Source organism: Elephas maximus, chromosome 6 (assembly GCF_024166365.1).
Source record: "Elephas maximus indicus isolate mEleMax1 chromosome 6, mEleMax1 primary haplotype, whole genome shotgun sequence".
Lineage (NCBI taxonomy): Eukaryota > Metazoa > Chordata > Mammalia > Proboscidea > Elephantidae > Elephas > Elephas maximus.
In genome coordinates, this window is record NC_064824.1 from 133,890,217 (window position 1) to 133,910,723 (window position 20,507).

At 50.7% G+C, this 20,507-nt stretch overlaps 1 protein-coding gene across 1 annotated transcript; it reads left to right on the forward strand.

Annotated features, from left to right (window-relative positions):
• Positions 1-1,071: 1,071 nt before the first annotated feature.
• On the forward strand, positions 1,072-2,217 carry TEX44 (testis expressed 44). Its single transcript, XM_049888853.1, has one exon. The coding sequence runs from the start codon at positions 1,072-1,074 to the stop codon at positions 2,215-2,217; it is 1,146 nt and encodes a 381-aa protein (XP_049744810.1).
• The last annotated feature ends 18,290 nt before the right edge of the window (positions 2,218-20,507 follow it).

Consider the following 20,507-nt stretch of genomic DNA (forward strand, 5'->3'; position numbering starts at 1 on the left):
CCTCATAAGCATGTGAAAGCTGAGCAATGGATAAGAGAGAATGAAGAAGAATCGAAGCCTTCAACTTATGGTGTTATCGAAGAATACTGAATATACCACGGACTGCCAGAAGAAAGAACAAATCTGTCTTGGAAGAAGTACAGCCAGAACACTGTTTAGAAGCAAGGATGCCGAGACTACGTCTCACATATATTGGACGTTGATATCAGGAAGGGCCAGTCCCTGGAGAAAGACAGTATACTAGGTGAAGAAGAGGGTCAGTGAAAAAGAGGAAGACCCTTAACGAGATGGATTGACACAATGGCTGCAGAAATGGGCTCAAACACAGCAACGATTGTGAGGATGGCGCAGGACCAGACAGCGTTTTGTTCTGTTGTACATAATGGTCACCATGAGTTGGAATCAATGTATCGGCACCTAACAACAACAAATGTTAGCTGACAGTCCCGGGGGGGAGCAGAGAAAACAGGCTGGATCCTTCCATTCCATTCACCTTCTTAATGAAGAGTATAACCACAGTAGGTTTATCTGGATCTCCATTCTTCCAAGGACTCTCAGAATTTTGTACCTCTCTTGTTATCCTCTGCCTTCCTGGCCCAGTTGAGTAGGGAGAAGTGGAGATTGTTCTGTGCGAAAAGGGCTAAGCCCATAGCCAAAAATGGCCAGGGCCAGGAGCTGTTTGTTGCTACTCACTGCTGCTGGGAAACCAGTCTTCTCCAGAAAGACTGGCCAAGCCTGGGTCCTGAGTCACCACTATGGACACAGAGGAGCTGGGAGATGTCCTGTGTAAATGTTCATTCGACATCAACATCTGCATCCCATTCCCACCATCAGTCACCACCATCTTGCACACACCCCTCCACTTTTGCCAAGACATTTGACTTTCTTTCCCCGCGTACCTGCAAACTCAGCCTTCTTACGCAGCCCCTCAGGAGACTCAGGACCCTGGCTCTGCAGGTGCCTGTGACATCGCCAGCTTCCCACAGCCCCCTGTGACCTCACCACCTGGGCAGCTTAGTCTGGCAGGGCTGGGGCCACTCCCTCAAACCACCACAGTTGCAGAGGGCATAGATGACCACCAAGCCCTCGGGAGAGGCCGAAGCCACCAACAACCCCCTACATGGCACTCCCGAGGCCTCCTTGGGCACCGTGGCAGACACCCAGTCTACGGACAGTACAGCAGAAGGGTCCCCAAACCAGGCAAGTAGCACCTCGGCACCAGCTGACCAGCAGGATGTAAGTCAGGCCTCTGCCCAGCCAGTGGCCTCAGAAGCCAAGTCGAAGTCAGGGGGTGTCCCAGAGGAGAGCAAGAGGCCCAAAGAGGTCAAATTTCTGCTCCTCGACCAAGCTCCATTTGCTCTGCAAGCGTCCACAAGCCTCCAGAACACATCAGTGGTTAAGCCAGTTCAAGAGGCAAAGACGAGCAACAGCCAGCTGACTTTGCTACAGCACATCCTGGTTAAGGAAGAGACGCCACAAACTCAGGATGTCCCCAGCGGGAAGCTGGGATTAACTCCACCTACCCCAAGTGCTGAGACACAGCCCACTGAGAGCCCTGCTGGTCAACCCGACCTAGACACCAATGCCGTGAGTCCCGCCACCCAGCCCGCTGGAGGCGCCAAGGATCAGCCTGACACTCAGGCCGCTGGCAACACTGAGACCACTCAGGAGCAACCTGGGGACCCAGAGGCTTCAAGCCCTTTGGTGGACAGCTCAGATGAGCCACAGGCTCAGTCCTTTTCTTTGTCCCAAGGGTGCAGCACCCCCGCCTCACCTGCCTTGCACCCAGTGGCCCTGGGGAGGAGGCCCCTGGACTCCAACTTGTACATGGCCAATGAGGAGAACAACTACATGCGTTCCATGACCAGCTTGCTGGGCGGGGGTGAGGGCTCCATCAGCTCCCTGGCAGACATCCTGGTGTGGTCTGAGACCACTATGGGCATGGCCACGGGCTTCCTGGGCTCTGGCCACGCCTCTGTGACAGACCTGCTGCAGGGCACGGGGCCCAGCCTGCGCTCAGCCTCCAGCATCCTGGACAGTGCCAGCTTGGCCTTCTCCTCTGGGCTGGTGGCAGGCACGGGCTCAGCCCTGCGCTCAGTCATCCACATGCTGGAGACAGTAGAGCGGAGGACGATCGAGGGTATCCGATCAGCTGTGCGCTTCCTGACCAGCCACCTCACTCCACCTCGGGCCCCAGCTGGCCCCAGCTGTGACTAGACCCCCCAGAAGGAATGCCTTGGGACCCTCGAGCCTGGCTCCCCTGCCCACCCCTGCCCTGGATGGCGCCCTCCAGACCAGGCAATAAATCACCAGCGATCGTTTATTTTCTAAGAGCCAGCTTCACCCCTTCTCTGAGCCGAGAGCAGCAGGGTGAAGCAACAAGAGGGGGCCAGGGACAACTCACCATGAGTCAGAGTTGACATCCAGGGGGCTCTGGAATCAGAAAGATGTCCTCAGGGGGCTTCTTGGGTGGTTCCGTGCCATTCAGGGTTGAGGCAGATGTGCAGAAAGAGAAGAGCAAGGGCAGGGCCTAGGGCACAGGGTGGGGGAAGGGGTCTCAAGCCTGCCTGCACAAAAGATCCTGACAGGACCCTCAACCAGGTAGGTGCATTCTTGAGGAACTGCAACCTGACCCTCCCCTGGGGTTGACACCAGCCGGGCAAGCTCGGGTCACTCTGCTGGGGCTTTCTGGGGGGCAGTGGGGATAGAAAGCTCTGAGACAAATGTGGGTTCAAACCCCAGCTCCACCTCTTGCCCTGGGCAAATCACCTCACCCTCAGAACTTCTGACCCCTCCTCTGTGAAACGGAGATGCAAAATCCCCACCATGGAGATGGCGGGAGATGTATGTGGAACATGCAGGTCAGAAGATACAGCTACTGGCACTTAATTAAAAAACAAAACAAAGCAAAAAAAAAAAAAATCGAGTTGCTGTGAAGTCAACTCCAACTCATGGTGACCCCAAGTGTGTCAGAGTAGAACTGTGCTCCACATGAGTGAGCATTTCCAGTGCTGCATCTGTTTGTTGAAACATCTCAATTGGTATTCCGTCAATTCCTAGAGCCTTTTCTGTTTTTCACCAATGCCTTCAGCGCCACTTGAAATTCTTCCTTCAGTACCATTGGTTCTTAATCATATGCTACCTCCTGAAATAACTGAATGTCGACCAATTTTTTTTGGTAGAGTGACTCTGTGTATTCCTTCCATTTTCTTTGATGCTTCCTGTGTCGTTCAGTGTTTTGCCCATAGAACCCTTCAGTATTGCAGCTCATAGCTTGCATTTTTTCTTCAGAGTATGTTCTTCCCTTTTGGTTTTCTAACTCCAGGTCTTTGCACATTTCATTACAATTTTTTACTTTGTCTTCTCGAGCCACCCTTTGAAATCTTCTGTTCAGCTCTTTTACTTCATCATTTCTTGCTTTTGCTTTAGCTACTCTACTTTCAAGAGCAAGTTTCAGAGTCTCTTCTGACATCCATTTTAGTCTTTTTTTTCTTTCCTGTTTTTTTAATGACCTTCTCCTTTCTTCATGTATGATGTCCTTGATGCCATCTCACAACTTGTCTGGTCTTCAGTCATTAATGTTCAATATGTCAAATCCACTCCTGAGATGGTCTCAAAATTCAGGTGGGATATAGTCAAGGTCATATTTTTGCTCTTGTGAAGTTGTTTTAATTTTCTTCAGCTTCAACTTGAACTTGCATACGAGCAACTGATGGTTTGTTTCCCAGTTGGCCACTGGCCCTGTTCTGACTGATAATATTGAGCTTCTCCATTGTCCCTTTCCACAGATTTAGTCAACTTGATTCTTGTATGTTCCATCAAGCAAGGTCCACCTGTATCGTCGCTGTTTATTTGTTGTTGAAAAAAGGTGCTTGCAACGAATGAGTCGTTGGTTTTGCAAAAATCTATCATTCAATCTCCAGCATCATTTGTATATCCAAGGCCATATATTCCAACTACCGACCCTTCTTCTCTGTTTCCAACTTTTGCATTCCAGTTACCAGTAATTATCAACGCATCTTGATTGCATGTTTGATCAATTTCAGACTGCAGAAGTTGGTAAAAATCTTCTTAGTGGTTGCTGGGTAAATTTGAATAACAGTGGTATTAACTAGTCTTCCTTGTTAGGCGTATGGATATTATTCAGTCACTGGCAGCGTCGTACTTCAGGATAGATCTTGAAACATTCTTTTTGATGATGAATGCGACACCATTCCTCTTCCATTTGTCATTTCTAGCTTAGTAGACCATATGATTGTCTGATTCAAAATGACTAATACCAGTCCATTTCAGCTCACTAATGCCTAGGATATTGATCTTTATGTGTTCAGAAGTAGACCTCTAGGTCCTTCTTCCTAGTCTGGAAGCTCCACTGAAACCTGACCACCATGAGTGATCCTGCTGGTATTTGAAATACCAGTGGCACAGCTTCTGGCAGCACAGCAACACACAAGCCACCACAGTACAACACACTAATAGATGGGTGGTAATCAGGACATTAGAAGTCCGAATTCAGGGGGTGGCTCTAAGGCTTTTTGTTTCATTCAGCTCCTAGTAGCTCCCAGCAACGCTTGGAGTTCCTGGGCTTTTAGTTGTAACTACCACGTGTGTCTGTCTTCATATGGCATCTCCCCTGTCTGTGTGCTGTGTCTATACTGTTCTTTTTATAACTCAGGAGGGATTAAGTTTAGGACCCACCATACTCTGGTATGACCTTATTAGCACAACAAAAGAAAAACTATTTCCAAACAGGATCCACTGGTGAATTTATTTTCCTACATAGTATTTCTCAAATTGTGAATTAATTACTAACATTTTTAAAAATCAGGACCCTGTGAGACCCATTCTAAGAACTGGAGATACAGCAATGAACAAGTATGTGTGTTGAAAATGGACCAAAAATAAGTATACCAGAATGTTAACGCTTTTTAAATAAATATAAAAATCAGAAGATTTTCTTGGAATCCAGACTTTCTGGAGCTATTGAGGCTGGATGAGCCCCTGAAACTATTGCCCTGTGATAATCTTTAAACCTTAAACCAAAAGTATCCCCCGAAGTCGTCCTTAAACTAAACAGAAGTTTACCTTAATTAGTAACGGATGTCTGCCTCAAGCATTGTGCTCTTATAAAAATTTACATGGGATCAAATTTATAAGAGCAACTCGAAAGGTTAGACCAGAAACTTAGGAGGCAGTAAGTTTATGTTAATGGTGGAGGAACAATTCAGAAAAAGAGGATGAGAACGGTTGCACAATTTGAAGAATGCAATTATTGTCACTTAATTGTACATGTAAAAACAGTTGAATTGGTCTATGTTCTGCTGTCTATATTTTCAACAACAAAAATAAAATAAATTATTTTTTTAATCAGGAGATTTTACCTACAAATCCAGATTTCCGTTTCTATTGTAAAATCAAGGGCCCTCATTTCTTCAGGGGGCAGGCAACTGAGCTGTCTGCTTTCAAGGGGGCACATGCTCAAGGGATCCACCCCTGCCTACCTGGCCTTCATCAGGTACTGATGTCACCTGCTTGGCCTCACCAGCCTTGCAGATGGCTCGTGTGAAAAAGTTATGACACCAGCCTTGAGAGGAGTGCAAAAGTAAACCAAGTGTCTAACCCCTTTCCTCAAGCAGCTGCCACTTTCGGTAGGTAAGATGGGAACTGTCCCCAGGTAGTGAAAGCAAAGACTAAATGAGCCCATGTTATGGATTGAATTGTATCCTTCCCAAAAGATATGTTGAAGCCCTAACCCTCTGCACCTGTGAATGCGAGTTTGGAAACAAGGTCTTTGCATATGTGATTAACATGAGCTCATCCTGGAGTAGAGTGGGTCCTAATCCAGTCTGAGTGATATCCTTATAAAAGAGAAGAGACACAGACGCAGAGACACAGTTGGAAGAACACCATGTGACGGTGCAAGCCAAGGAAAGCCTGGAGCTACCAGAGCTGGAGAGACAAAAAAGGGTCTTCCTCTAGAGCCTATGGAGTGAGTGTGGCCCTGCCAATAACCTGAATTTGGATTCCTAACCTCCAGAACTGTGAGACAATAAATTTCTGTCCTTTTAAGGAAACTGATTCAGCTCTTAAAGGTTCAAGAGTGTTGAGAATTCAGAGGAGGAAGATCCCAGTAATCAGAGGCCTCTGGAGAAGCAATTGAGTCAGATCTTGAAAGTGAAGAGAGGTAATCCCCCAGACAGAGACAATAGGGAGCAAAAGCTGATGCAGGTGCAGTGAGTGGTTTCGGAGGAGGGTGGGTCAAGCAGTTCAACATGACTGGAACCCAGAACAGAGGGAGATAAAGCTTCCAAGGTAGGCCCCAACATGTGCTCGTTCATGTTGTCAACAATATTTTTAATAACCACTTAGGAGCTTTAGTCTCCTAGTGGTTAAGAACTATGACTGCTAACCAAAATGTCAGCAGTTCAATTCACCAGGCGCTCCTTGAAAACTCTATGGGGCAGTTCTACCCTGTCCCATAGGGTTGCTATGAGTCAGAATTGACTCGATGGAAATAGTTGGGTCCCACAGTTTCCTCATCTGTAAAATGACAATAATAATAGTAGCTACCGCATAGGGCTGTTGTGAGGCCTAAATGAAGTTAAGTGCTTAGAACAGTGCCTGGCACATAGTTGGGCGCTGTGTAAGTGTTGGCGATCCTTATGATTTTTATTACAGAGCTGGTCATATGGAGCTAAGGCAGAATATTGCCAACCTGGAAAGCTCACCTGAGCCTCAGTGTCCAGACTTTTTATTGATGATTGACTGAATCATTGGCCACATAATTGAACTCAATCTCAAGCTCCCCTCCCCTCTGTAACAGCTGGGCTGATATCACTTGGCTTAAAGCTCCAACCCTTTAATCACATGGTTAGTCTTTCTGGAGTGACCAGCCCTCATCCTGAGTCATCTCATTAGCATCAACTATTGAGCCCCCCCCCATAAGTTGCCTTGTTAGCATAAACCATCAGGTGTGGTCAGAGGGACCCACTCTGAATAACAGATAATCCAATCCGTCAGGAAATTCCAAGGTTTTAGAGGCCATCTCCCAGGAACCAGGGACAAAGGCCAGCCAGATTTGCTATTACTCAGCCTTCCATTTTGGAGAGGGAAGGGCAACCCAAGCAGAAGGAACTGCAGATGTCAAGACCTGTCAGCGTGGTGACAGTGGCACACAGGAGGGGTGACAGTGGTGTGGGGACGCTCTAGAGGGAGATGGTCCAGATCTATGGAACTCAGGGCGGGCAGTAGAAGGTAGCAGAGGGAATGGGAGGAAGACATTGCAGGTAACCAGCTGGATTCAAGGGCCAGAAAAATGACAATTGTGACTCCTTAGGGGATTGAGCCTGGGCATTTAGAACTGCAGTGTCACTGACAGATGGAGGAACATCAGGAGGAGTGAGTGGAGGCTGGTAAGAAGAAGTAAGACCATGGGTTTGCTTTCAGAAAGAGGTTGAATTCAAGATAAGTCTAGGTCCTTCAACTCATATGTTGGTCCTTAATATGAAAAAGAACACCTTATCTTTCCACCAGGAAAGCATTTATTAGGGGCTCATATTAACACATGGAGAACATGGCTACTCAACAATGACACCACTCACACCGAGGCTGCAGGGATGGGTGTAAGGGCCATGAACAACACAAGATGGATCCTGCCGCATAGGACTCTGGGAAAGAACCAGAGTACCTGACTGAGCAAGTGACCTAGGTGGAGAAAACACACACCAAACACCTGACTTCCTGGTAATGTTAACTGAAATCTGTTAACTAGTACAAAAACAACCCCATCCATCACAGATTAGACACATTTTTTCCTGGTTCCCCTGCATATATCCTTGTTCTTCCTACATATTAGACGGTATATAAACCCACACCCACACTGCTCTGTGCAGACCTCTACCCAGGTGACTTAGCGCGTCATTGTCCACTGGGAGAATCTTGGCTCCGACCTCTGCCTGTAAGTTGCCTAATAACCTGGCTCTGATCAACCTGACTTTTATTGATCCCTTTTTTTGGAATCTGACCTGGGCCCCTCAGAGCCACTCCTGCTGCTGATCCCATGGGCACGACAATGGGTCGTCAAGTCCAGGCTGGATCCTGTAACCCTGCCTTGCATTGGACTCTGCAGCACCAAGTTCCTAGTCCCCCATGAAGTGGCGGTGGCCTGTCTCATTGGTGCCTTTGAACCCAGCCTTCCACCACTGGCTAACGTAGTCTGTCCAGTCCTGAAGGGCAACAAACTGGAGTCAGCTGGGCTGACTCTCCCTGCTGGCTCCCAGCCTTCGTCTTTGCTGTGGGATAAGCAGTCGTGTTGGCAAACCCACCTGGCAAGGAGTCTTCTCCACAGATGCGACCCGGGGCATCCAGGTGCTAGCATACCTGGGAGAAGGCTAGAGCCGCATACTCATGTTGGGGAGTCCAACATGGAGAAGAGTGGGTGACCCACAGCTCTGGATGAGATGGCCAAGGAGAGATTATAGGGCAAGATGGGAAGAACCAAAGACGAGCTGGAAGAAAGACCCTCATTCTAGAGGCAAGAGAAGCAGCAGTGGAAGCCACCCAGCCCATCACAGGAAAGTGAAGAGCCTGAGTTAGATGGCTGAAAATTGAAGCAGGAGAGCCCTCTCGGGGAGAGGCAGTTACGGGGACAGAGGGAGAATGTAAGGGGATAAAGAACGCACAGTATTCAGAATAACGGGGTGGTGGTATGTCGTGTACTCCTCTGGTGTTGAGAATTGAGCCCTGAAAGAGTTACAAATTGACCCCCACAAAGCCAGGCACCTCCTCACTCGACAACATCAGGGAGCCCCCAGCCCCGTGCCGTCTCGTTTCTTTGTTAGGGCTAACACCTGACAACAACCAGCATTTCTCTAGAGCGATGGCCACCTTTTTGGACATGTGTTCTGCCACTGAGGGAGAGATTGGCCACTCAGCAGAGCTTCTGCCTAAAGAAGCACATAGGCTGGCCAAGAGCCAGCAGGCGGGCACAGTGTCCTAACACCCAAGCCTGCCAGGGCTTGGTAAGGGAAGGGTACCAACAAGGCCTGGTGGATGTCAGAGGCACACCGTGGCCTGCATCCCGTGGTGGTGGACGCTGGGCCACCCAGAGCCCCTTCATTGAAGGACTTGTTCCCACCAATGCTGGGAGTGCTGTCAGCAGGCAGCCTTCAGCGTCAGCCCCTTCAGAGACCTGCTGGCCTGAGATCACGCCCATCCTGTTGCAGCCCACACCCAGTGACAGGTCTATGCGGGAGGATAAGACCTGACCATCCTGGCCCAACTTGGGACAATTTCAGGTCCAGAGCTCCCTCGGGCTGGCTGAGGTTGGCAGGGGCTCCTGTCATCTGCATCGAAGCTCCACTTCTCCTCTACCCACTTGTGCTTCATCATCCTCTGTCTCCTCACAGGGGTCGATCCCAAGCTGAACCCCAGAATAAACACCCTGAGCACTAAACCCTGATCCACAACCCAATCTATGACACAAAGATAATTTTTCCCACCTGAGATGTGTGTGTTGGGGGAGGGGGAGATACATAGTCAAATGATGGAGAAAGTTTAAAGGTTCTTTTCAAGGATATCTCTTTTTTTTGTAAGAAAATTTAGATATGTGGGACCAATTTAAGGATGGTTAAAAAAAAAAAAAACCTAAGTCTGTCAGTATTTTTACTTGTTTTGTCTGGACAATAATATTCTTATTTAGTCTGTGACCACAAGGCTAATTGGTTAAAATAACCATGTGATTGTGGTCAAGTTCATAGGTTTGTCTGGGTGAGGCACAGATTCTAACAGAGTGTCTCTGAAACAAAGCGGATCATAGCTAAGGGCAGTCCTCCAGGGGGGTGTGATAAAGTGCAAAAGTAAACTGAGGTCTTGTTTATACATTTAAATATTAATACGAAAGGCTGGAATGTCTCAGGGCTAAGGCGAAACCCCGAAACCCTCTTAGGCCAGCTCAATCTTGAGCTTCGGGAGACCCTAAGAACAGGGGACACGCCCTCTGCTGGAAGGAAGGTAATACTGCAGCCCAGCCGAAAAACAACCAAAGCCGTTGCTGTCGATTCGATTTCGCCTCATAGCGACCCTATAGGACAGAGTAGAACTGCCCTATACGGGTTTCCGAGCAGCGCCTGGTGGATTTGAACTGCCGACATTTTTGGTTAGCAGCCGTAGCTCTTAACCACAACGCCACCACGGTTTCCGAAGCCAGCCAGGAGCACCTAAATCCGGGGATTATAGAGAGAAGCAGGGGCTCAGAATATACCTTGCAACACCACCAGCTGAGGTGATTGAGCCTGGAAACGTGTCCTTAGGAACGAGGTCAGGAGGGCAAAGGTGCACAGAGTCCTCCTGGAGTCGCTGCCAAAGCTGAACAGCCCAGCGGCCTCCACGAAGGACCCAGCCATGGCAAAGGCCCTCTGGGGGAGGGCGTGGCCAAGGGGGTCTCGGGCCAGGCAGTACCCGCTGAACCTGTGCCTAGAAGCAGCTGGCACCCCTGTGGAGTCCTGCACACACAACGCTGTAAGGCCGTGGACAAGGTCTGCACACTTCAGTTTCCTCATCTGTAAAATGAGTTTTCCATTTGCCTCAGGGTTGCTGTGATAAGTGCATATTTTAAAAAAACTAGCATTTAATACTGGGCATGAGACAAATGTCAGTTTTCTTCCTTCTTTGGTGTTTTCTGCACTGTCTGTGTATTTTTCCACCAGTTGCCATGGAGTCGGTTCAGATTCACGGCAGCCCCATGTGTGCCAGAGTAGGACTGTGCTCCATAGGGTTTTTGGTGGCTGGTTTTTCAGAAGTAGATTGTCACAACTTTCTTCTGAGGTGCTCCTGGGGAGACTCAAACCTCCAACCTTTTGGTTAGCAGTCAAGCTCTTTAACGGTTTGCACCACCCAGGGACTCCGTGTATTGGTCAGGAATCTCTTAGCTAGGTCTCTTAGGCACAAACGGGATTGATGAGCTGGACCAGGAAGGGCTAGCATGGAACTGACCCTCAGGATGCCTGGTATCGGGGACCCAAAGCTGTCAGGCCACTGTCTCCATGGTTTGTCTCACCTACCTGTCCACAGTGGCTCTCCCTCTCCTCCCGGCTCCTGCTCCATGCAGGGAGCATGGCTCCTGGAGGCTCCAGGCACACAGTCAGGCACTTCCCTGCCCAGACTCCCCTGCTCCAGTCTGATAAACCCGGGGGGAGGACTGTGCTGAGGTCTGGGTCTCATGTTGGAAAGGCCTTCCTTGTCCAGGACTCCAGGTATCTCTCTGAGCAGCCACTCTGCCACAGCCTGAGCCCCACCCCTCCTAGCAAGGAAAGGAGGGCCGCCAAGGTAGCCTGTTGCCTCCCGGTCTCCTGCCGCAGGTGACACTGCCCTAACCTCCCTCTCCCCCACCTGAAGGTTGGCTCCCTGGCAGATAAGGCCACCTCCCCCACAGCAACAGGCGGGGACTCCAGATCCAGCCATGTTTTGGATGGGGTCAGATGTTTGTCCAAGGTCACACAGAGCCAGAAGAGGAACCCCAGGCCACTCTTAGGCTCTGAGTCCTGCGGTGTGTCTGTCCGTTACACCTGAGCTTGTCTGTGAGTATTCTACCAACAACTAGAACTTTCCTTTGAGTGCTTTGGAAAGATCTGAGGTTTAAGTGTACTCTGCCAAGTGCATGGATTAAAAAAGATTCATTTGCATTAAATGTCAACTGGTGGGGAAGCAGGATTTACCTAAAAATCTACCTTTGCTACTAGCCTCCTATATTTTATTAGTGCTTTTCAAAATAATCTTTGGCCCAGGAAAAATATCTCCCACAGATGGCCTCCACCACATTGAACTTGAACAGGACAAGCAAGGCCCTCTAGCAAGAGGAGACAATTAGGACTGTCCCCAGCCACAGATAGGTATGTGGAGGCAGAACAGTGCAGATTGCGCCTGGCCCCTGCAGGAGTGCTAGGCCTTGTCTCCTGGCACTCCTGGGCTTGGGCGCTTCAGCAGTTGATGACCTAAAAAGAGGTCTCTGGGTAGCACAAGCAATTTGCACTTGGCTACTAACAGAAAGGCTGGGAGTTCAAACTCGCCCAATGGTGCTGTGGAAGAAAGGCCTGGCGTTCTGCTTCTGTGAAGATTACAGCCAAGAAAACCCTATGGAGCAGTTCTAGTCTGTAACCCATGGGATCACCATGAGTCGGAATTGACTCAACAGCCACAGTTTAGTTTTTTGGTTTATGGTCAAACAAATGAGCTGGGGAAGGGGGGCATTCTAAGAACAAGGCCTACACTCCCCACTTCCCTCACCCAGGGGTGGCCTGGCCTGGCCCTGGAGGAGGTGGCGGTCAAAGCGCAAACGCCCAGGGAAGGCGCAGGAGTGGAGGAGGGAAGCAGGGACCGCGCAGAGCGGCGTGAGCAGGGCCCACTGTCCCCTCCCTCAAGGAGAGCAGCCAAACCCACAGATTTCCTAGGCAAGCCGAGGGGCTGCGGGTGAAAAGACCCAGCGCTGCCACCTGCTCCTTGTCATCTAAGCAGGAATCCAGGTTGGGGCCTGGGAGAAAATGAGCCTGGGACAGGAACCCGGGCAGTCAGATGGAGCGAGGTGAACAAAGGCGTCTTTTCTGGGAGACAAGTCCCAGCTGCTGGGCGCGCGGAGGCCACGATGGGGCCTTCTCTGGACACCGGCACAGCCCGCGGCCCGACGGCAAAGTGGGGTGTCGGGGCAGCATGAGCCTGGCGGCGCCGTTTCCACCTTTGGGGCCGGTGCCTTCCGTCGGAGGGAAAGCAGCTTAGGGGCCCGGGCTGCAGCTTGGGGCGCGACACGGGGCACCACGGACCCGGCGGCAGGAACCCTGCAGGCCCGCGAGGCCTCCGCCGGGGTCTCCTCCACCCACCGTCCTGCCCCGGCCCCGCCCTGCCGTCTCCATGGCGACAGTGACCTAAACACTGGGGTGGAGAGGGAGAGCGGGAGTTGGCGCCGTTGCTACCCAACGGCCCGGTGACGTCAGGCCATTGAGTTTGGTTCCCAAGGTAACTGGCCGGGCAGCTGGGCCGGGAACTATTTGTGTCTGTCCCCAGAGGGCTGCAGAGCCCCAGGGTCGGCGCAGCTGAGGAAACGCTCCTGGCCCGCGGGCGGTGGGGACGGGACACAGAGGCCCTTTCAGCGCTGCGAGCAAGGGAGGCTGCTGCCCGGCAAGGGCGGGTCTGCGCCCCACTGCAGGCCTCCCTCCTCTCACTCCGCCCTGGTTCGCCCATACTCTGGCCTCGGAGCCCCAGGACCGCCGGGTGTTGTCCTATTTATGAACGCTTTCCTGGGTAAACTCCTGAAAGAAAGGAGCTTCTGTGTGGAGCAGCCCAGCCTACACTGCTACCCTCAGAGGCACACAGTAGGCGCTCAGCATGGTATCCTCATGGCACTACTGCCCGGCTGCGGAGATTCACTGCCAGGAAAGCTAGCCCGGCCGTCTGTCACAGGACAGCCCCTCCAGCACTCAGAGCCCTGTCCAAGCAACACCATACCTGTCCTTGGTGGCCTGCTGAGCAGAACCGGCTACTTGATTTGTGCAAAATGAAAATATGAGGCTCCTTGTTCAAAAATTATTGAGGGTCAGTGTAGGAAACAGGCCCCCCCCAACCCTGCCCACCGACAGCAAACTGTGAGTGAGTGAGAGCTGAGGCAAGCGGCATCAGTCACTAAGGAAAAAGGATAAGATTTGAATCTGGAGTAAACAAGACAAGATGGGGCAGAAAGACCATGAAGGTGCAAAGACAAAGCACTGACCTAGATTTGGGCGTGGGAGCCAGCCTAGGCCTGCCTCAGGGGCCCCTCAGGGACTCAGGGCCCAGGGACTGGACCTGGGACTTAGGCAATGCAGTCTACCCAGGCCTCCCCAAGCTCCTCCCTTCTCACGGCACCCTGTCACCACAGGGTAACATCTAGGCCCCTCACTCTACCACCACCACCTCCCCCCAGCCGCACGGATCAGGCTGGATGGACCCCGGACACAGACCACTGGGCCCAGGCCTCAGAGGATGGGCTAAGCACAACATCCAGGCCAGCTGTCTGCCCAGGAACCAGGGCACGTTCTACCCATCTGGCCTGAAGAGAGACATCTGCCCCACCCCTTTAACTCCATCGTCTCTCATCAGAGCTCTGCGGCCCCCATCTGACAGGTCACAAGAGCGCAGGAGGCGTCTGGCATTTCCTTTCTGGCTGACTTTCTTGGGCGGTGAATCTTCACGGCCGAATCTGCAGTGGAGAAAAGCCTCCCTCTCCTCCCCTCTGGGAGGAGCAGGCACTGTGATCCCTGTTTCACACACAAGCACATTGATGCTCAGGGGTTACAGGACCTGTCCAAGGATGCACCTGGGCCCACCTCCCAGCCATATTCTTGATCCCAGGTGATTCCTCTGGAACCTGCTCTGGGCCCAGGAGCTATATCTGGTGAGAAGGACCAGCCATATAATTTGGGTGCCCATAGCAAAGAGAAAATACAAGTCCCCTTGTTCAACAATTATTAACCATTTCAAGATGGCAGCAGCTGAACATTACACCAAGTCCAGGACCCTATGTGACAGTACAAGTCACACCCTCATGAAGTCGACCAGCTGGTACTGGACACCAACTGTTTTCTGGATACAATTAATCGCTTTCCTCTCTCAGGGCCTCTCCCCACACTGCTACTGGCCGCTTCCTGGGCATGGCCCAGACCTCCTAATCACCACAGTCTTGGCATCCAGGGGGTCCCCAGAGAAGCACCAAACATCACCTGGTGGAGGGAGGGGGGCAGTGCTTTCCCATCAAAGGATCAAAACCAGAACACGTCCATTAAAAAACAAAAAACAGTGCTATCCACTTTGGTGAAAAGTATGGGACATCCAAAATCCACATCTCACTACTCTCATCTGTCAGAAAATATTTATTGGTCTAATAATAATTCCGTAAGTATGGGACAACAGTTACCACTGAAGAAGACTTCCTGAAGCCTAAGATAAAGTTTTTAGTGAATTTCTCTGTAATTAAGTGGGAGCAAAGAAGTCTTGTGTGACAGAATTTGTCCTTCATGGAAATATTTGGCTTCATTCATAAAAAGGTATACCCATACCCGTTTTAGCCTTCACCTTTAATTTCCTTCCCCTCTATGCCTTCTACAGATATGGGGCACGTGGATCTATGGAAGCCATCTTATAATACCATAGCCACAAGCACCTAGAGATGCCAGCCCTAATACAGTACAACCACTGAACAAATAACATCAGCTGCCTGCTCTGGGCCTCTTAATGTGAAACCCGAAACGAGATGGATTGACACAACAGCCGTAACGATGGACTCAGACATACCAAAGATCATGAAGACGGTACAGGACTGGGCAACATTTTGTTCTGTTAAAACATAAGGTCACTGTGAGTCAGTCAACTTAACAGTAACTAACAACAACAATAAATCACCACTTTTTTTTTTAAAAAAGTTGCCATCAAGTCGATTACAACTTAAGGCAGCCCCATGTGTAACAGAGTAGAACTGCTCCATAGGCTTTTCCTGGCTGTAATCTTTACCGAAGCAGATCGCCAGGCCTTTCTTCTGGGGGCACAGCTGGTTGGGTTCAAACCACCAACCTTTATGTTAGATGGTGAGTGCAAACCGCTTGCACCACCCAGACACGGTCCTAGGCAATTTGCTGTCTGTTTTCAGCTGAAGAATTCTTGCTCTTGAGGAAAACAGGAGGGCTATTTACGTGAGCTGATAAAATAGGAAGCATAGCAGCTGATGATGAGAATTTGGCACTGGTCAAAATGAAAGCAAAATATAAGCACAAACCTCCAGGACATGTTTGCGGCCTCTGAAGATTACATTTTGCCCATGATTCATCTCTCTGCCCTTCTGCCCGATGTCAGGCCACGCAAGCTTTCTTTCTGAGGTCCCTGCATTGCCCTGCCCCCTCTTCCAGGCTTATCTGAACCCTACTGTCTGTCAAAGTGAGTCCAGGTGTAGGGCACTGGACTGAAGGTGTTACCCCCTAGTGCTGGGAGTGCTGGTCACGGACAAGATGACCCTCAGCTATCAGCCCTCTCTGGAGATGGCCTCCACGGAAGAAAATGCCCCGCCCAAGGTCTTGTCTTCTCCTGAGTACATCCAGTGACTGATGAACGTGGGTGTAGTAAGGTCCAACTTCCCCCAACTGGGGACAATGATAAAGTCCACCCCTGCTCTAGAGCTCCCCCTGGGGGCAGTGAGTCCTTCCCTGCAAGGAAGCCCAGCTTCTCCCTCTACCCATACCTGCTGCCTTCCAGTCCCTTCCATGGGCAGGGGCCCCAGGAGTGCTCACTGTCTGCTGCTTAGAGTTGGAGGCCAGCCCTCGAACTTGTTTAGATCCCACACTGCCTGGTACTGAGTAGGTGCTCAATACACATTTACGGATGGACCGGCTGATGTTTCTGTCTCTGTGACGATCGCCTAGGATCCTGCTTCTCAAAGTGTGTCCCTCAGACCAGCCTCAGCACCAGCCTAAGCACCAGCTGGGAGCTTGGAGGGAACGCAGAATCCCAGACCCCACCCCAGACCTACTGAATCAGAATCTGAAAATTAACAAGGTCCCCAGGTAATTCTGTTGCTCAGTAAAGTCTGAGAAGCACTTCTAGACGGCAGAATAACTTGAGGGCCTCAGAGAAAACAGTCATGGACAGCAGGAAGCCGGGAGGCTCACAGGAGAGGCAGCCCTTGAGCCCAGCTGAGCTGGAGAAGGATTTGGGGTGGGGGGGGACACATTCCAGGCTAAGAGAAGGGCTAGCGCAGGTGTGAGAGTGGGGGGCCAGTGTTCTCAAGGGTGGCCCCAGGCCCAGCTGGATGAGGAGGTGGAGATGGCAAGAAAGACATGAGATACTTTGGTGAGCAGCATCTGGAGTCTTAAAAGACTGTGAGCAGCCATTTAAGATACAACTACTGGTCTCTTTCCATCCAGAGCAAAAGAGAGTGAAGAAAACCAAAGACTCAAGGGAGCAAAAAGTCGAAAGAACTAATGGACCACAGGAACCACAGCCTCCACTAGCCTGAGACCAGAAGAACTAGATGGTTCCCTGGCTACCACTATGGACCGCTTTGACCAGGATCACAATAGGAGGTCCCGGTTAGAGTGGGGGAAAAATGTAGAAGAAAACTCAAATTCTTAAAAAAGACCAGACTGACTTGACCAATAGAGACTGGAGGACCTCTCGAGACTATGGCCCTTAGACACCCTTCTAACTTGGAACTGAAGCCACTCCTGGAGATAACCTTTTACCCAAATAATAGACCAAAACCAAACCAAACCCACTGCCATGGAGTTGATTCCGGCTCATAGCCACCCTATAGAACAGAGTAGAACTGCCCTCATAGGGTTTCCAAGGCCGTAAATCTTTACAGAAGCAGACTGCCACCTCTTTCTCCCAGAGTGGCTTGTGGGTTCGAACCGCTGACCTTTCTGTTAGCAGCCAAGCGCTTAACCACTGCGCCACCAGGGCTCCTTAAATAATAGACAGGCCTATAAAATTAATAATAACACCCATGAGGAACGTGCTCCTTAGAACAAGCATGTATCTGAGATGAAAAGGGCAACATCTGCCCAAAAGCAAAGATATGAAGCCAGGAAGGGGCAGGAAAACTGGACGAATGGAAACGGGGAACTCAGGGTGGTAATGGGGAGAGTGCTGACACATTGCAGGGGCTGCAACCAATGTCACGGAACAAGTTGTATATAAATTACAAAAAAACCAAACCCATTGCCATTGAGTCTATTCCGATTCGTATATAGATTATTGATTGGGAAACAGATTTGCTCTGTAAACCTTCACCTAAAAAAAAAAAAAAAAATTAAAGCACAGTAAAATGTTAAAAAAAAAAAAAAAAAAAGACAGAAGGTCCCAGTAGGGAGTATCCCTGAAACAGTTAACACCAGACTTCAGAGGCTGCGTGACTCTGAATCCTGACTTTACTTCCCACTAGCTGAGAGAGCTTGGGCAAGTTACTTAACCTCTCAGCTCATTTTCTCCTCTACAAAACAAAAAAGGGGGGAAGAATAAAGGGGTATAAAGGCTTCTGAGAGGAAGAGTGTTGTGGCCTGTGTTCTAGGAAGATAAACCCGGTGCTGGCACAGGGGGTGAACGGGGGCCAGAGGCTGCAGGCAGGTGGGAGGTTATTGTTGTAATGGGACCAAGAGACACTGAGGGGCATCTCAACAGAGGAGGGAAGCCGCTGTCCTCAGAGCTGAAGGAGGCAGGGATCAAGATAGCTGTACGTTATGAGTGGGTCCCAGGGACCCAGGGAGGGGCAGTCTGAGGGGGAGGGGGGCCAAGTGGGGTAGAAGTTGAGGAGACAACAGGGAGGGGAGATCTGGGACACAAGGGAAGGGTCAGGACAGAGGCAGAGAGGAGACATTCAGCCACAGAGGGGTTGATGGGCACCACAGAGTGGGTGAGATCTCCTGGAGAAAATACAGCAGGAGCCAGGGAAGGAGGTGGGCAGGCGGGAGGTGAGCTGGGAGGTGAGCCTGGGGCACACAGTGTGCCTCTTTCGGGGGTCTCCCTTAAAAGGGGCAATATCCGCAAGTCGGAGCCCTGGTGGTGCAGTGGTTAAGAGCTATGGCTGCTAACCAAAAGGTCGGCAGTTCAATTCACCAGCTGCTCCTTGGAAACCCTATGGGGCAGTTCTACTCTGTCCTACAGGGTCGCTAATGAGTCGAATCGACTCAACGGCAATGGGTTTGTTTTTTGTTGTTGTTGTTTTTGGATCCCCAAGTGGCTGAGGTGACTCACTTCTCTCATGGAGGAGGTGGGATCAGTAATAAAGCTTATTGGGCACTTCGCATGCGCTAGGCACTGGCTTCAAGACCCTAGACATGCATTAACCGATTTAGTCTTCACAGCACTGTTGTTGCTGGGTGTTGTCTAGCCTACTCTGACTCATAGCAACCACTTGTGACAGAGTGGAACTGCCCCATAGGGTTTCCTAGCCCATAATCTTTAAAGAAGCGGACAGCCAGGTCTTTATCCCGCAGAGCCGCTGGGTAGGTTCAAACTACCCGCCTTTCAGTGAGCAGCCAAGCACTTAACTGTTGCGCCACCAGGGCTCCTGTAAGTTGGTACTATTACAATCACCATCCTTTATTGCGGATAGAGAAGCCAGTGAGGCGGAAGTTACTCCAGCATACTCAGCAGGTACGCATCAATTTGGCTGTACCAGGTGTTAATAGCAGGGTCTGTTCTGATTGGCTGCTGCCTGTTGCTACTAGTTATTAAATGTTTTGAACATCACCCCTGGATACAAAGCCGGATGGAGGAGGCAGGATCCCAGCCAGGCCTGTGGGTGCTCTGGGCCATGACTCTCTATCTACCTAGCACTGTCACCACCCAGTAGTGACAAGTAAGGTGTCAAAAAAAAAACAAAACACCAAGCCCAGTGCCATCAAGTCAATTCCAACTCACAGAGACCCTATAGGACAGAGTAGGACTGCCCCATAGAGTTCCCAAGGAGCCCTGGTGGGTTCGAACTGCTGGCCCTTTGGTTAGCAGCCATAGCACTTAACCACTACGCCACCAGGATTTCCAAGGTGTCAGTGTGCTTTGTAAACTATGTTGTTGTTGTTAGTTCCATTGAGTCGATTCCAGCTTATGGCCACACGCCATGTGTTATGGGGTAGAACTGCTCCTAATCTCTTAAAGGAAGGAGATCACCAGGCCTTTCTTCTGCTGTGCCACTGCATGGGTTTGAGCCATCAACTTTTAGGTTAGCAGTAGAGCCCAAACCATTTGTGCCACCCGGGGACCTCTTTAAACTATGAAGCTGAGTATAAATGCCGAGTGTGTTGATCCCTGACCTCTGGGACAGGCGTGAGAAAGGCCTGTGGAAGCCAGAGAAGCTGGGCCTCAGGAGAGCAGAAGCCGGGTTTCCCCAGTGAAGGGAAAAGGTGGACAATGTGCAGAGACACTGCTGTGGGGAAGAAGCATTCTCTCTGTTTGCTCCAGGGGAGAAACCAAGTCAGAAGGAAAGGCTTCCCTGAAAGGGGCCCCACAGTCGGTCCCTGGGTGGCTCCAACATGCCAGTCGCCGTCTGGCAGCCGTCTGGCATGAACCCGGTTAAACCAGGTTAGCCCGGGGTAGGTCTTCAGGACCGCCCAGGCCCGCCGGCACCCAGCCACCAGGTGGCGCTGGCCTCCCAGTCTTCCTCCCCCGACCCCCCATCCCACCTGACCACAGGAAACCAGGACTTGGAAGGGGCGCTGGTGAGCTAGGCCTGGAGAAGTGGAAAAGAGATTTGCCCAGTCAAGGTGGGTCCGTCCCTGCCCTTTAGGAAGGAAGGCAGGGTGGAAGGGGGACTCACCCCCGTTCAATCGCAAACACGCTCCTGTGGAGGAACTTTTGTGCCCATTATACAGATGAGGAAACTGAGGTCCAAGCAGGAGGCTAGGGAGATGAAGCGCTGGGTCATTTGATTCTAAGGTCAGTTCCCAAGGGGACCACAAATAGATGCCAGTTCAGCTGACCTCATCTCTGGTGCCCCT